This window comes from Plectropomus leopardus, chromosome 15 (assembly GCF_008729295.1).
Source record: "Plectropomus leopardus isolate mb chromosome 15, YSFRI_Pleo_2.0, whole genome shotgun sequence".
NCBI classification, from domain to species: Eukaryota; Metazoa; Chordata; class Actinopteri; order Perciformes; family Serranidae; genus Plectropomus; species Plectropomus leopardus.
Genome location: NC_056477.1, coordinates 19,053,510 through 19,069,732, shown reverse-complemented (window position 1 = coordinate 19,069,732; position 16,223 = coordinate 19,053,510). Strand labels below are relative to the sequence as shown.

General features: G+C 41.1%; 1 protein-coding gene across 5 annotated transcripts in view; it reads right to left on the bottom strand.

Moving 5' to 3' along the window:
* Positions 1-16,223, bottom strand: part of LOC121954421 (neurexin-1a) — a 283,197-nt gene that overhangs the window by 151,095 nt on the left and 115,879 nt on the right. For all 5 annotated transcript variants that reach the window (XM_042501908.1, XM_042501911.1, XM_042501913.1 and 2 more), the window contains 2 exons: positions 14,244-14,627; positions 5,861-6,064 (listed from right to left, as the gene is read on the bottom strand). In XM_042501908.1, the coding sequence (XP_042357842.1) occupies positions 5,861-6,064; positions 14,244-14,627 (588 nt within the window). The remainder of the gene's footprint in view (positions 1-5,860; positions 6,065-14,243; positions 14,628-16,223) is intronic.

The following is a 16,223-nucleotide window of genomic DNA, read 5'->3' as shown; positions in this document are numbered from 1 at the left end:
CAGCTTTGAATGTATATACTGGCAAGATTTCAGTATTTTAGCCATTCGCTGAAAATCTATTGAATGGGTTGTAGAGAGAAGATCGCAATGAATTGCAAGCAATCATGAAACAGTGGTCGTCAAATAATAAAAGAGCACTGAGATGTGCAACAAGCAATAAGTAGCACAAAACGATTTGAATTCATAAGCGTTTGCAATCTATTTTCATTCTAAGTTCTCATTAATCATAGCAATTAAAAGCAAGTCTTGGGCCGAAAAGACAGCAGGTATATACATATCTCACCCCCTATGCATCTTCCCCTTGAATCACCCTCTCATCTATCATTTCTAACATGCACACAGGTGTAATATCCATGTAAAAGAATCTCCCGCAGCTCTTTCACGCTGAATAAGTCAAAAACAAAAGATTGATGCGCGGAAAAGATCAATTATGAGAGAAAAACTGCCTTAAGATGTTGCCGAGGAAGGTCATGGAGAGAATAATCACATAAAGTTGCCCTCATCACCACATCCTGGCTGCACTGTAAATTGTGATTATCCTGCAGTTCAAGTTAATGAATAATAGAAGACAAGAATGTCAGCCAAAAAAAAAAAAGCCAATCTGTCACAAGATATTTTTAGTTCATATTTTTAGTTTGTTGTCACTCAGTGCCTGTTAACAGTGTTTAAGTCGAAGTGGCAGTGTTTTCTTCAGACAGCTCCGGGCAGCCCCAGGGAGCCTAGGTCTCTAATTGACAGTGATGTGTTCTTTGAGTCGGTGCTGAAATTCTTCATCCACCAAGCTGACCGGAGCTGCAGCGCCTGACAAGACACATTAATTAACACAGAAAAAAAGAGGACGAAAATAACACAGAGAAAAATAATAACCTAGAAAAAAAATGAATTAAACGCTAACTCTTCATAAGTGGAAATGCACTGGCTTAACACAGTTCTTTCCAAGAACTTCAATTAAACATTCTCTTATGACACAATTAGGTTTGCATCTACTGAAGAAAGACCTGCTGTTTCCTACTTTTTTCCTCTCTGTTTTACTTATACATTAGCTTTCCCTTTGGCATGATATTACATTTAAATTGAATCAAAATAGCTTAGTTGTGTGTGGCAATCACCTACAGTTTATTTATTTATATCTATCCAGTCTACACTATGAAAATGCAAGAATTAAGACCAATATAAGTGTCAGCATGAAATCACTTGAATGCAAATACAGACCAGTGCTGTATACTAAGTTTTCCTTTTGGATTCTTACCACAGCCTCTGTGAAATCCTCCAGCCTATTAACACACTGTTTTACACTACAGTGTTTGATGCTGGTTGTATTTAAGCACCTACTGCACATACTGAATATCTTAAACGACTGTGTATTTTGTGAAATTCAGAGCTCTTTAACTTCAACCAGTATGTTTTCCACCACTTCTAAATAGAGCTGGGCAATATGGCTTCTGATGAATATCATAGTATTTTTGCTACATTGCAATAATATATATATCTTTTATCTTTTTTTTGAAATCTCTAAACTACTGTAGACTACTAAAGTAGAACATTTTTAAATAAACTACAGTTACAATAAAGTTAAATAAAGCAGCTACTGCCATTCAATAAAATTAAATAAAGCAATGTCATTAAAAATTATAAATCAAAGCAAACCACAGGTTTCTTTATTTTGAAACACGAGGTCATATTCTGGCCAGAAGTGTTGATGTTTTTGCTCGGAACTCGAAGCTTGTGGTAGCAGAAAGTTTAAGTCTTACTGCAGTGCCTTTAAAAATGGGGATTTATTCATTATGAGCTGGACACAAATGAACAGTTCCCCTCTTCAGATATTGCAAATATTTGTTGCAGAGGTATTCCATGGTAGCAAAATGTAACAAAATAGTCACGCCTCACCTGCTTACACTATTTTTGAACAAAATTTAGTTAAACTGTTACCGCAACGCCATTAAATGTGCTGATTTATTCACAGATGAAAACAAACTAACGGCTTCCAGTTCACACATTAATAGTGTTTATAAATTGCACTGGTGCTCCATGGTTGCAAATATGGAAAAAAAAAAAGTAGTAGTCTGGAGCCCTACAGATACATAAACATCCTTTGTCTGTTCACACATCACTCTGATATAGTGGTCTGGATGGGTGAAGGAGTGAGTGTAATGTATTACGTCTGTGAGAAATAAAATGATGTGAGCTTATATTCGATAACAATAATAAAGTCAACCCATGTGGTACAAAAAGAAATACTTTGAGTATATTCGTTACATCGCCCACCCCTCGCCCTACACAAGCAAAACAGTGCTAAATGGAAAATATTTGTAAAGAAAAATTAAATAAACTAAATATAGAAAGAAAGTAATCAGCCAAATGCATGGCAAGTATTAGTATAACAACCACTGGAGTCCATGTATGCATAGATTAAGCCTTCACACTATCCTCATAAACCAAGAATGACCTTTTAAAGCATTAGAAGGGGGAATTAGAGCTTAGAGCTTTTTATTTGCATACACAAACAAGGGATGCAATCCAAGATGCATGAACAACGCTATTTAGCATTTAGAAAGGTGTTAAGAAGGGCTGGCTTGCAGAAGCATGTCTAGAGGTCACATCATGTGATTCTGTGTGGAGGCGTTTGTTGTGCAAGTCTACGCTTCTCAACAGGCAAAGACCTTCAAATACTGTAACACTTCACACACATGAAGCGATCCGACACTCATGTTCTCAGAGAGAACAGGATGTCCTTATATACAGTGTGTGACACTGGCACTCTATTATAGAGCTTAAACTGTCTCATTTCAGTTGGTATTTACTGATACTGAGAGTGTGTCTGTCACTTCAGAATCATTAAACAGGAAGAAGGCTCACGTATTATGACTCCAGAGGAGTAATTATTAATTCATCACTGTTCCTGAATAATAAATGTCAGGGATATTTACCTCCCAAAATATTGCAATGTAACCTCTTTGTTGAAACACACACACACACATACACAAACACACGGATATCCACCATGAATCCCACAACAAGATCTATTCTCTCTTCCTCCCTCTTCATCCCTTTCTTTCTGCTCTGCGAGGCAGGTTAATGAGAATAATAAAATCACACTCTGTATTTCCTCTGTGCCTTGAATGGCCTCATCAATTTACAACCGGCGTGAAATACTGAAGTAGGGGAAAAAAAGAATTGCGAAGGGGAGACAGGGAAATCATGCATGTCTAAAATACCTGCACTTCCAAAGCATGCGTTTTATATCAGCCTGAATTCATGACTGAAAAGGATCGTTAATTAGAAACAACTCAGTGTGCGCAATCACAGCTGACCGCCGTATTTGGGTTTGTCATTTATTCAAGCCTCCCTCCATCTCCTTCCCACTGCTCATCATTCTCCTGACCAGCTGAGGCACACGACACAACCAGCATTTCCTATGCACACGTAGCTCTTGGACACGGTATGATAAAATATAACATCTATGTCAATGCAAGGTGCAAGTCAGATATTCCCATTGCCATTGCTTTGATAATTAATGTCAGGACCATAAAATGGCTGCAAAGAAGAAATTGTAAACATGGCTACGTAACAACACATCTAGAGACTAAAACATGAATGTCCAGAAACAGTAAGAGTTATAGAAGAAGAAAGGTGAACAGTAACTTACTGGCGGTACAGTTAATCCTGATACAATCTAGATGGGGAAGAATAGATGAGAGATAAATTCATCTTTCAACGTTACAGCTGCAGACATCATTAAAGCATACAGTCCACCCCTCTGGGGACACACACACGGACACTGTCCGTCCTCTGATGCTCTCACCCATGGCCCTGAGCTGCAGTGAGCTGGTAAAAGCACTGCAGTGTAGTCGTGCCAGAAGAGCTCAGCATGGTTTACAGGAATATGTGCTCCAGCAATTTAGAACAGAAAATTAGAGGAGATTTAGTTTATTGACACAGTTTGGATTGCTTTGTTTTTACATGCAGCCAAACAGAATCTTCGACATCTTGCAAGGTAGAAGATTTCTGCCAACAGGATCTTCTATACAGTATGAGAGCATCAGATTTTGGTCAGGGTCAGACAGGGCCAGGAGGAAGCTACTCTGTTTTACTGTTATTTTACTACCTAACAGTGTAAAAACAAGATATAATTAAATCCACTTCAACCAGCATTGAAATGATCCTCATGTGTTAATGTATCAGTGGAAATAATCATCTTAGCAGTAAGAGTAAAGGCCATTCTGCAAAGTAAGACTTTGACTTTGACTTAAAATATATGTTGCTAGTACTTGCATACTCACACGCTGATTTAAATTTAAAGGCAACAGAGTATTTCTACACTACTGATGCTTACACTTACGTGAAGGATTTGAAAATCTTTCTTTACCACTGTCAAACAGTTTATAAAGTGGGGAGAATTTAGCTTCATCTCGACATGCATTGTCGAGTGATGCATTGAAATGCCTCTAATAAGTTAATGCATCAGTTCATCCACAACAAATAATGTACTATGTTGTAATATATATATTTACATACTTCCTCCACCAGTTAACACTAGTAGATGCAGCACTACTATTTTGATTGATTTATTTTTTTGCTGGTAACTTGTAATGATTGTCTTGATTTTACCACACCAGCTCTGGTTGACTTTGAGGTCAACATAATAAACTAATCTTGTAGCACACAGTATTGCCGTATTGACTGCCACTGTTTCTCTATCTTTTTTTTTTACCTCTCGGTTTCCAAGGCTAAGCTCATGTTGTGCTCTGAGAAAGGTGACCCACATCGAACTCCCTCCCCTCCTTCCCATTTGGCCCTGCCTGTCGTGTGTTGTCAACCACAGCAGAAAAGTGGTCGCAAACAGCCAGAGACCAACACTAGCCTACCCTTACAGGGAATGCTCTGCTTTTTGAAGGAGGGACGGGGAAGACAGGCTTCAAAAGCTGATGGCCGGGGACAATCTAAAAAAAAAAAAAACCTCTAAAATGCGTCATAGATAATTCAAAAGAAAACAAAACACGGTGACCTGTTGTTTTCATCAGAGGGCATCTTTTTGTAGTAGCAATGATCTGACTTGTCAGCCCTGTCAATGTGTGGCGCTGTTGTCTTCCGTGGTGGGACGCTTGCTTCCTTGTGGTTGACAGCAGACACAAACTGTCTACTTGGTATGCACTGCTAAACGGCTCCGCTTAGGGAGCCCATTTCTGTTTAGCCAGTGGAAAGGAGAAATAGATGGCTATCATTTGTGCGGCATTGCTCTGTTTGAGAGATATCAAACTTTTCACAGGCATCATTGGATTCCTTCCTGAGCAAATAAGCACACATACACACACTCACACAGAGTCTTTCATTTTGTCCTCAATTTGCTTTTTGCTGTAGGTGGGAGGGGTCATGCTTTTCCCTATGCTCATGTAAGACACAGTTGCTGATTTAAGTGCAATCAGGTGCATAGGTGGACAAATGATTGCAGGGCATTAATTGGCCACAGCCCACATCTAAAAGCTGCATCACATCAGGTGACCCCTTGAGGAAGGGAGTTGTGATATTATAAACACACTCATCTTCAGGGAAGTTATTACCTTCCTTATGAATTAAGGAAATAATACAGCAGTATGAGCGCTGTAAGAGCGATTCCCTTTGGAGCAGTACACATGTATGGATGTTAACAGCTGATGGAGCGGTCAGTGAGCATTCCCTGCTGGGCAACGGCATCTGTGTGCTCAACTGGCAGTGAGCGGAGAGCCGCAGACTCTTGCCATTGAAAGTCTTTACATCTTCTCCTTCTATTCAAAATATGTATGTGATGTCTGCGTGTGTGTGAGAGAGTGTGTATGTGGTACATGACTTTGCTGCTGCACTCAGTGTATGTCCGAGGCGTTACCTAAGTTTACAGTCAGGCGGACGCGGCCACTCTCCAGCTCTAGACGCAGGGTGTCAGCGGAGTCCCTGGATGTGGTGGCGATTAGGATGCCATAGGCTCGCTGGGAGCGGAAGCGCAGAGACACGTCCTCGGCTTCTGTGTGCATCACCACTGGCAGCTGGACCTTCATAAACTTACTGCCGTCGTAGCTGAGGACCGTCGCCTCTGCACAGAGAATGAGAAGGGAAACACGTTGAGTGGTCGGTACAGTGAAGAGTAACAGTTTTACATTGAACCAGTGACCGGAGCTGTCAGCATAGCTTTCAATAATGTCCTGTTTGTGGATATGATTTAATGTTGTGACATTTAATTTTCGTGAAAGACTCGTATCAGAAGTGGAGATACCAAAATAAATATCAAATACATATTCAAATGCATATCTTTGATTTGGAGGTCACCAAATTTAAAAGTTTTCAGTCTGTTCATCTAACTTCAATAATGTTTATTACAGCAAATTCTACACAGTGGATAGAAAAAACAATTGATTTTATTATTCTAATGGGACATTGGCTTTGCAGTTTTGTTGGAGAAGACCACTGTGTCTCACTGTCAGAGGACACTCCCAAGTCAGTCTGACTGTACATGAATCCAACAACTAGAATTAGAAAACACAATGCCCAATCAGTGGGTCAATTTAAAACTCACAGAGTAAGTTAACTCCTAAATGGCATGTTCACAGATATGTCATCTGAAAGCAGTGTGTAAATACTTGTCACAAGTCTAGCATCACATTTCACCGTCTACTACAGTTGACAGTGACCCAGATTCTAAGTCTGAGTCCTGTCCTGTCTTCTCTGTGCCAACTGAGGCAGTGACCTCCCTCAGAGAAAACACAGAGGCATGAACATGTGAGGAAAGTAGTGAAAAACAAAAAGAAACACATCATGGCAAACAAAAAAAAAAATCCTACTGTAGAGTAAACATGGGTAACTCCATCTAGAGAATGGGCCTTACATCCACAATTTTTGTATCTGCAATATAATGGCGACAAACTACAAAAGGCCATATTGATATTGACTAAGGAAAAAAAAACACAAACGGCGACAGAAGTGTAATAGTTTGTGGACCTTGAATATTGAGCTTCCGCTCAGGGTGACTGCATTTACTCAAAGCATTAGGCAGCCGTCTGGAGAAATGCAGCGGAGATTGTTTAACGCTGGCAGGGGGTTGTAACAGCATTTCCGGTAGTGTAACTAAACCGTAACCCAATAACAAAGCCATTACTGCAGCTGCAGTGCTGAGACAGATAGAAGCCAAGTTGGAGGGACAGAAGATGGAGAGTGGCGGGGGCGATAGGGTACCAGTGTACACACACCACCTCATCACCACTTCCTCGTCACACAGAGCCAATGTCACATCCATCCCCTGGGATGACTCCGTCACATTCCTCACCCAAATCCAATTTCTCCACGCCCTCCTGGGGTATGCTGCAGATGACAGGGGCGTGTGACAAACGAGTTCTCACTGCTAAACTGTCTGCTTCCTGCCAGGCAGCTAAAGCAAAGAGCCGCATTTAGACACTGTTAGCAGATGCCAGGAAAAATGGAGCGAGCTCCTAAGACTTGAAAAATGTTTTCACTGTAATATTAGCTAGCACTTGGACCAGATGAGAGCATTTTCTAGCAGCAGTAAGAATTTGACTTATTCTTGATGCTACCATGTTTAAAACTGTACCTAAATTAACAGTGAGTGTTGTTCTGGTGTGTTTACGCCGGAAAGATGAGATGTAAAAAATTGCCAAACAAATTGTTAAAGACAACTGCTAAACAATCATTACTGCATTACTGTTGGGGCATTAAAGGTACACAGAAGTGACAGTTTGGTTCATGCACTAGCTCAGGAGTCATGGTTCCATGTAAATTTGGTACAGCGGGGAAAAAAGGTGGCACAAGGACCCGTTTGTTTTCATTTATTTTGACCAGACAGAAGTGCAAGTGTCAAAGACAGACAAATTCCTCTTGCTGGGGACTGAGGCAACATTTTGCCCACTGGCAACTTTGGTAAACTTTTTCATTATAAAATGAAGGAACCCTTCAAACACTTCTGTATTACACTGTACTGACACCAAACACTTTGCCGAGAGGCAACAGGTCACAACACGCTACAGAAATGGAACACATCTCTTATGGTATGAAACTGAAAGTGCAAAATGTGGGCTGCTTTTCTCTCACCCCAGTGATTTTTACATCTGAGTGATACTGTTGATTGTGATTAGCATACTCAATGAGTTTCCCTTAACAGACCCTACAACGGTGGAACAACGCCAACACACCAACCTCGTCTTATAGACCATTTCAAACTTGTCAGCATAAACATTCTAAAAGGGGCCCTTGTATTTCCTGTTGAAATGTTTTGCAGTGTACGTAAATGATATCTGCTGACATAAAGTAAAAAGGGACCCAAGCTGTGTTACTTTTTCTCCATTGCTGTTGTAGTGGTCTTCCAACTCTTACTAGGTTAGCTTGTTATACTTACTTCAGCAACTGCTAATAAGGGCCAATAGCTAAAAGTTTTAAGGGGGGACTTGCATGTGTGAACTATGGTTCTGCTTTACGTGCATCAATCTAGAAATTGTGTATTCTCCATGTGGCTGTGCGCACTGTACTGTGACCCCCGTACCATGACAGTTTGGCATGAATCCACTAAGCCGCAGCCTTCAAGGCTGAAAAATAAAGCAAATGTGGAAACAACTGCAGTTCATCAAATAGTTACTTGAGGCTGGCTTCAAAACAGAGTAAATCCCCATAGACCCCCCATGTTAAAATGACCAACTTTACAGCAGAAATAAACATGTTCACAGCCCGGTACAAAAAAACGTTTTTGGTCTCTGTAGCTAATTTCAACAATCATGACAACTGACTGGGGGTTGGATTTTTTTTTTTTATAACTCACCTGTTTAAAATTTATGAAGGCCATTTTTAAGGGCGTGGCCTCTTGAGTGACAGGCTGTATATGAGATTTCATTACAGTCTATGAGTCAGATCCACCCTTCACTCCTCAACAGCTCCAATCTTTCGTCCAAATGTGGTCACTTTTGGCTCCAAAAAATTTTCAAGTGTAAAAGACATGGAGTCATGTCAGTTGATTGCCATCACTATAAAAAAACAGCTAAGAATCAAGGTGACAAAAAAGTAATGATGTGGCGTACCCTTTCAAATATGTCATTTTAATAAAGGCCATATTACTTAAATGAACACTCTTGATTTTTTTTTTCCAGACTTAACAGATCAAATTAATCACATCTGGAGTAAAAATTGTATTTCATCCAAAATGTCACCTCTGCTGAAATTCATATAAGAGGTTGTCTCAAATGCCATAAATAAGAAAAGTCCAGACAGATATGAAAAAATGGAGAATGACATATGAGGGAATCATTTCCTAATGCAAAGCGAGCACCTGTCAAAAATCCAATCCAGGAAGCCCAGTCATTTTTAATGGCACTCCCCTGTTTAATATCAAAATAAATTGAGAGGACTGAAGCTGGAGCTTCTGTCTGTGCCCGCCCAACAGGAGGCTGTCAGAGGGGAGATGGAGCATACCAAAACTAAACCAAGCATTCATTTTCTGTCTTGTAAAGCACGATACAACATTGTTTTCTGATTTTCACAAGAAAACAAGGAGTGATGGGGATGGGGGACCGGACCAGAGAAGTAGCAAATTAGGCTGTACTACTAACAAGGGGGAGTAAAGGCAGCCAGGCACACAGTTCTCCCCCCATACCCCCCAAGGAGAACAGGCTCTGCAGGAAGGGAGAGCTGTCTGCTGCATGTCACAGGATTGTGCTGTCCCACAGTATCAGGGCGCCAGGCTCAATCCAATTCAAAATTTGCCGGAAAACACCTGCCAAAGGCTTTTGGAAAATGTTTTCATGGCTCTGAGATATCATAAATAATTCAAAGCTGCTCATGTCTTCTTCACCGCAGCCTTCTTTGAGTATCTTAGTATACACAATCCACATAATAGACTCACTGCTATTAAATATGTGAAAACAACCTGCCAGCAGAGTGGATTCCAGAGAGAGGGCAACTATTCTCTGTACAGAAAGAAGCAGCATCACCATAGGCCAACTTCACATCTGCTGCCCTATGACCATACAGTGACTCCATTAGAGCTACAAAATGAGAGCAAAAATAGAAAATGGATTAGTATCTTTGTCTTGGAGAGGTGGAATCTGCAGCTACAGCTAGTGCTGTCAGGAAAACACACAACAGCCAAGATGCTAAAGATTTAGTACGTTTAAATTAGGTTTTTCAGTCCATTGAGACTTTTAAAAGAGAATTACCACTATGTTTAAAGATGTACAAGTTAATCTTCAGTCTTTGGTCTGAGCTGTGCTACAGTAAGTGTCCCAGCAAGACTTACTATATAAAGCTGTATAACCTAGACATCAAAAGCTATGATGTAAAGTTTAAACACAGTCCTCTGACAAAGACTTTGTGACTCATTACATGTGTCCTTCTTGTCTGCCGACTAAAGAAAATTTCACTGTCTATCTGACTCTTAGCCAAACCCCTATTCTACAACACATGCTTATATTTCCAGAAAATCAATCCCCAGTACTTATAGTCACATTTCCCATGTTTTTCAGCCAAATTTCTGCGCATCTGTGTCCATCGCTTAAGGCATGAGACAACCAGTTCTCTCTAATTTGTGACTATATTCAAGTGTGGTGAATGGTGACTAACACACAGTGTGCTGTCAAAGGGCATGGCTAAAATGTGTTTAAACGCTAAAAACTCAGCCATATTCCCCTTTGAGGGCATCTCACAATTACGCAATAACATTCTGCACCTCTTGGCTTTAGCTTCGGGCCAATGGCAAATGGCTTTATGCTCTGAAAAGCAATAAATGTGCTCACAGAACCTGTTTTTTCTATAGTCAAACTAATTTAAATAATTACATTATGTTTTCTATTCAAGTGTTGTATGCACTGCCATTGTGGACTATGTTTTTGAGTAAGAAATCCACCATAGAAGATCCTGGCAATGATGTATTGCAATGTTATCGATTAATGCTTCTTGTTATTGATCTATTCCAAAAGAATGACCTGCAGTTTAGGACTGCTGTATTTAATGACAAAATAAAGAAGATTTTACGCTCATGACTGAGCATGACAAGCACAGTGCAAAGCATCTGCTAACATCCAAACGTCAGCAGGATGCGTACATGCATCCAGCAGATGTTGTATACAGTGCGTATACCTGTGTATCAACCTGTATATTGATCCGCAGCACCTATCTTTATTCATCACAAGTAAGTAAACATCCATCTGAGCCACTGTCCATGTGGAATACTGCAGGTGCTGTCAGTGCTGGAATCCAGCATGTCATATCTCGTTAGGGAATACGTGCATGTGCTGCAACGCACCTACTACACCATCTGGGTGGCTGCCTTAGCCTCACACCGCAAGACTAATATTTGGGCTAATTAGCAACTGGAGGAACAATGAGGGGGAAGACATTTGGGATGCAAGGGGGGAAATTGCTTTGTCTGCTTAATTAAAATCTTTCGAAATAGGGCGAATAGCTCCGTGGTTCTCTTCCGAAGCTCCACCTCCTGTTTCTTCCACTCGTTGTTGTCCTCCTCCTCCGCCATATGCAGTAGCTGTATTTTGCCACCGGGTGGTACACCATGCATGGATAAGTGAGAGCTGGGGTAATTCTTTTGACAGCTTCTCGGCCTGCTGGTGCCTGCTTCATCCTACCAGCGCAGAGGCAATCTGGAGCCATCAAAACAGCTGGCAGCATGCCAGGGCCCATCCTCCATACCACTGCTCCCACTCACACTCTGGCCGATGCCAGTCTCATACATAGAGCCGAGACAATCAGAAACCAAGAGAGCTGGTCAGAGGAGCCGAGACACCAGAAGACAGTCGAGTAGGAGGGAGGAGAGGGGGGTCGTAGTGGCAGAGACCCTTTTTGGCATCCAGCACTTCCATGTGAAGTAGTTTCAAATGCAGAGTGTTTTCTGCTTTTGTTTTCAGATGAATATCTTTTTGAATCCAAGAACACTCTCTGGATAATTCATTATCTTGCTGGAGTGAAACAATCTGTATCCCATGCCCACTCCACCTCCCTCATGTACTATGCCCTAATTCCTGTCAACTCATTAGCTAGAATGGAGGTGCACGTGTGGAGAATTGAGAGCCAAGCCAAACTGACACAGTCATCGGAGATGGAGGAGATCACTTTCTCCCTTTCATATACTTTAGTTTTTTCACTAGAATTATATATTAATTTCCTGTCTCAGCATTAACGTTACGGCATTCACCTGTCACATGGCATAAGGCATACGCGACTGATGAACCAGCATTCATAACAAACAGGAAATCTCTGTTTAATTTTTGCTTCCGTTTGACTCAGCAGATTTCTATCAGCATCCAGTCGCAACATTAGCATCTCAGCCAGACATGTTCTACTTCCCAATTACGGGATATTTAGGCAACACCATTTGATAAGGTGAGGGACTTGAGCACAGAGAAGAAGTGCGAGCATATGTACAGCTGACACATGCGTGGGACGTGTTACATTCCAACTGGAGTTAATTTTTTTCCCCGTTGAGAGAACCTGTTCCTGCTGTCGTTCCTGTGCAGATGCATCACGCTGTGATAACAGTGTGACATGCTTGGGCTCTTTTTGACATTTGCCTTGATTATGCATATGTAAACAGTTTTTTGCTCATTTGCTGCCATCGCTCATTGAGACTTCATGATGAAAACTCTATACGTAGAGCTGCAACATAAAAGTTTTACACTTGAGTGCAATCCTGGCTTCTGGCACTTACGAGTATATATTGTAAACACTGTATTAGTTGAGGGTAGTATTTGTCTTGATATGACATTAATTATAAATCACTGTATACAGTAGCTATACATACAGTGGATATACACTTCACTGATGCACTTGATTATGATTAATTCATGAATACAAATTAACATGTCATTGAGCCACTCATCTGTGATTGAGTTAAAAAACTATTGAATAATTTTCTCAACAGATTTTTCATCACACCCAAACCCGGGGCTATTAATATAAGTTATTATTGCAAATCTCTTTGGGTGAACTATAATGAACTATACATCCAACATATTTATTCACTCAGCCTGATTATGTAAATAAGCCTGAAATTCCAATATTGTCAGAATATAATTGCCTCAGCCCAGACCATATTAGCAAGTGAAGGATTTGGCCTCCTCACACAGCTGGTTGCTGTTTTAATCCGGCTAGATTTTAATCAAACAAGTCAAAGGGCAATCCGCTGGTCAGAAAGGTCAATAAGCTAATGCTGAACATGCAGAAAAGCGGGAACATGTTGAGCTACAGAGCTACTAAGTGAACACAGAAATTCCTTTATGACTGGTTGTTATATTCAGCTACATTACAAATATGGTAATAACAAAATACAAATACAGTAACAAGGATCTGCAGTGGAGTGCTCAGGCCAGTTTATCAAGACAGACTCAGGGGTAACTTCAAGCAAATGCAACTATTTCTATAGACAAACACATAAACAAATATTGGTTGCTATAATGCCATAAGCTATAACTCTCCCAACATGAAAGACTACAGAGGAATTTGAGATTTTATTTTATTATGAGCACCTATAAAAACTGTGCTTTCCGTGTAATAAACCACTGCAGAGTGAGGTTCACATCTGCTCCAGCTAAGACACAGAGCTCTAGGAGTTCACTGTGTGACACTCACTTCTCCTATTTCTCTTCTCTGGAGGAGAGAGGGATAAGTATTCTGCACCAGGTCTGGTCATGAGCGAGTGGTTTGATGAGCCAAATGGTTAGCAGAAGACAGCCAATTTACAGGCTAGTGTGCATGGTGGACGTGACTAGCAGCGTCTCAGTGGTGCATCAGTCACCTGCCACTCAACATAGTCAAACATCAGGCAGTCAACACCCGACGTACCCTGACTCATTCTGTCTGCCTCTCTGTGGCTGTCTGTCTCCACCTGCACACTTTCTTCCCTGTCTTGTATTACTCCGTTCGCTGTTTGAGAGCTGCTGATGTTCAACCATCAGCACAGATAAAAAAAAGACCACCTGCAGGCTTTTGTCTGGCAATGTTGCTCAACCTGAACTCAAAAGGAGGTCTCTTTCAGACAAAGAACACTAAATCTAAAGTGTATATAATTAAAATGAGTCTTTTTCTGGTTGTCTTTGATGTCAACTGTATTCACATTTTCACAGTCCCATGCTTACCTCAAGACAGAGGTAGAAGTGTGTCATTGTGCAGCACTGTCGACATTTCACACTGAAAAATCCAAATTATGCCAACCAGACAGAAATGGCGTGCTTCCAAACAGCCTGGTAGACAAAATTAGATAAAAGTCCTACCTCTTTCACAGGAGCGTCCCAGGTATCCAGTCCCAGAGCAGTCACACACGTAGCGGTTCCAGCCCTCTCTACAGACCCCATTGTTTTGGCAGGGGTTGCTCAAACACTGTTTGGGAGGCTCCTTAGAGCAGGAGGGCTTGACCCCGGCAGCCTTCTGGACCTCAGCCAGACGCCGGACATCCTTACTCTGTCCGTCAATGAATAGATCCCGGATGCAGCCCACGTAGCCGTAGTTGAGTAGTGCTGTCCACACCTCAGTGGGGAACACCAGCCCCATTTTATTTTCTGGCAGACCCCCAAGGTAGAGGTTGTCATCCAAGTCCAGGATCTCACTTTCTCCCGGGGCTGTGTAGGCAGTACGGAGTGTGTTTATAGAGATGGTACCTAAAAAATAAAGAAACAGTGGGATAAATTTATTTTGTCCATTTTTGAACAACTCTGAGGTTATTCGCCAGACGGACACATTTTACACCTATCAGTGAGTGTAGATACTAAACAACACTATCTGCCCTGCAGTAACACAAACATGCAGAGAGGACCCATCTAAAGATGGTTTGATGAAGAAATTAGCTTAATTAGTGTTATCCATCTGGACAAGGTCAGGATTTTCTTCATTTAGAATGACTGATGAGTGTTGATAAGACACATTAATCACGGGACAGCTAGTCTATTAGTAGCCTAATCTAGGATCCCTAAGAGTATCCTCTCCATTTTCCTTGGATTTCCCATAATAAATCTCCTTTATCTATAAAGCAGTGGTCATAAAAAAGAAAGTAGAGGAGAAGAGAAATCGTTGCCCTCTCTATCATTTCAGCCAACCAAACAAATAAAATAAAAAATAAATAAAAAACATCATAGCCATCTTTTTGAACTTGATTAACGGACTGCAGGCTGTTTTTTTCACCCTGTCTCTCCTTCTGTTTGCCTCTCCAACACATAAACCTGCAATGAGAGTTTGTGTGTTTCCCCACTGTGATTTATCGCTCTCATTCAGGTTTAATTCTCGATCTGGAGCACGGTAAACAACAGCGGACATGACTGGACTGTAAAGCTGTGGAAAGGAAGGCCTTACTGTGGGACTCAGACCGGGTGATTAATTTGTATATGGATCTGTTACTCTCAGTGCAGGAGCCATTGTGGATCTTTAATTAATGGTGGCTGCCTCCACTGCCCACATCCTCGTCCAGTAATCTATATACCGTGCCTGCTGAGGATCCGCACAGGCCACTGCCCGGGGTGAGTGGCAGAGAAATAGTAAGCTAAAGATGCTCAAAAATAGAATTGCCATAAAGTCATAATTTGCATTTTGAGTGGCAGATGCATGCCATGGCAGATATGAGAGAGTTATTAGCTGATTGCCCCAGGCTAAATGACAGAGTCCTTACTGTTTGTATGTGGAAGAAGAGCACAGCTTTTAAGTTACTTTTCTAGTTTCAAGTGTTTATGTTGAGAAACAAGCCCTAAGCCACACATAAATTTTTAGCCAGGATGCCGGGTACATTTTAGAGACGCATTAGACCTTAAATGGGGCCTTTCAAATTTCAATACAGTTTCCATTAGCATGCATGAATGTACACGTCACAATTAATTATACATATGTTAAATATATGTATATCGGCTTCAGTGAAAGCATAGTTTCGTTATTTTTCTTTGCGATTTGATCTGTTAAACCTACATGACAGCTGCCACAAAAGAAACAAAAACTAAAAAAAAAACATTACTTTATAAGCTACTAATAATATTGATTGTCTTGCTTTACAGCCAAGGTGAGCCAGCCTTCTTGCAAAAGTGCTTTAGAAAGACAGCTAAGGACCTAGTGCACAATGATTAACCTGGTCCCACTAACATGTTCCAGCTCTTTTCTCTGGGTCTTGGCCCCCAGCATCTGTTCCAGCACTTTCCTGCCGCCACCCACTGCCCCTGCTCTCTCCATCCACAGCTGTTGTGACTTCCAAGCTTTGCACACTTGGCAAGGGCCAC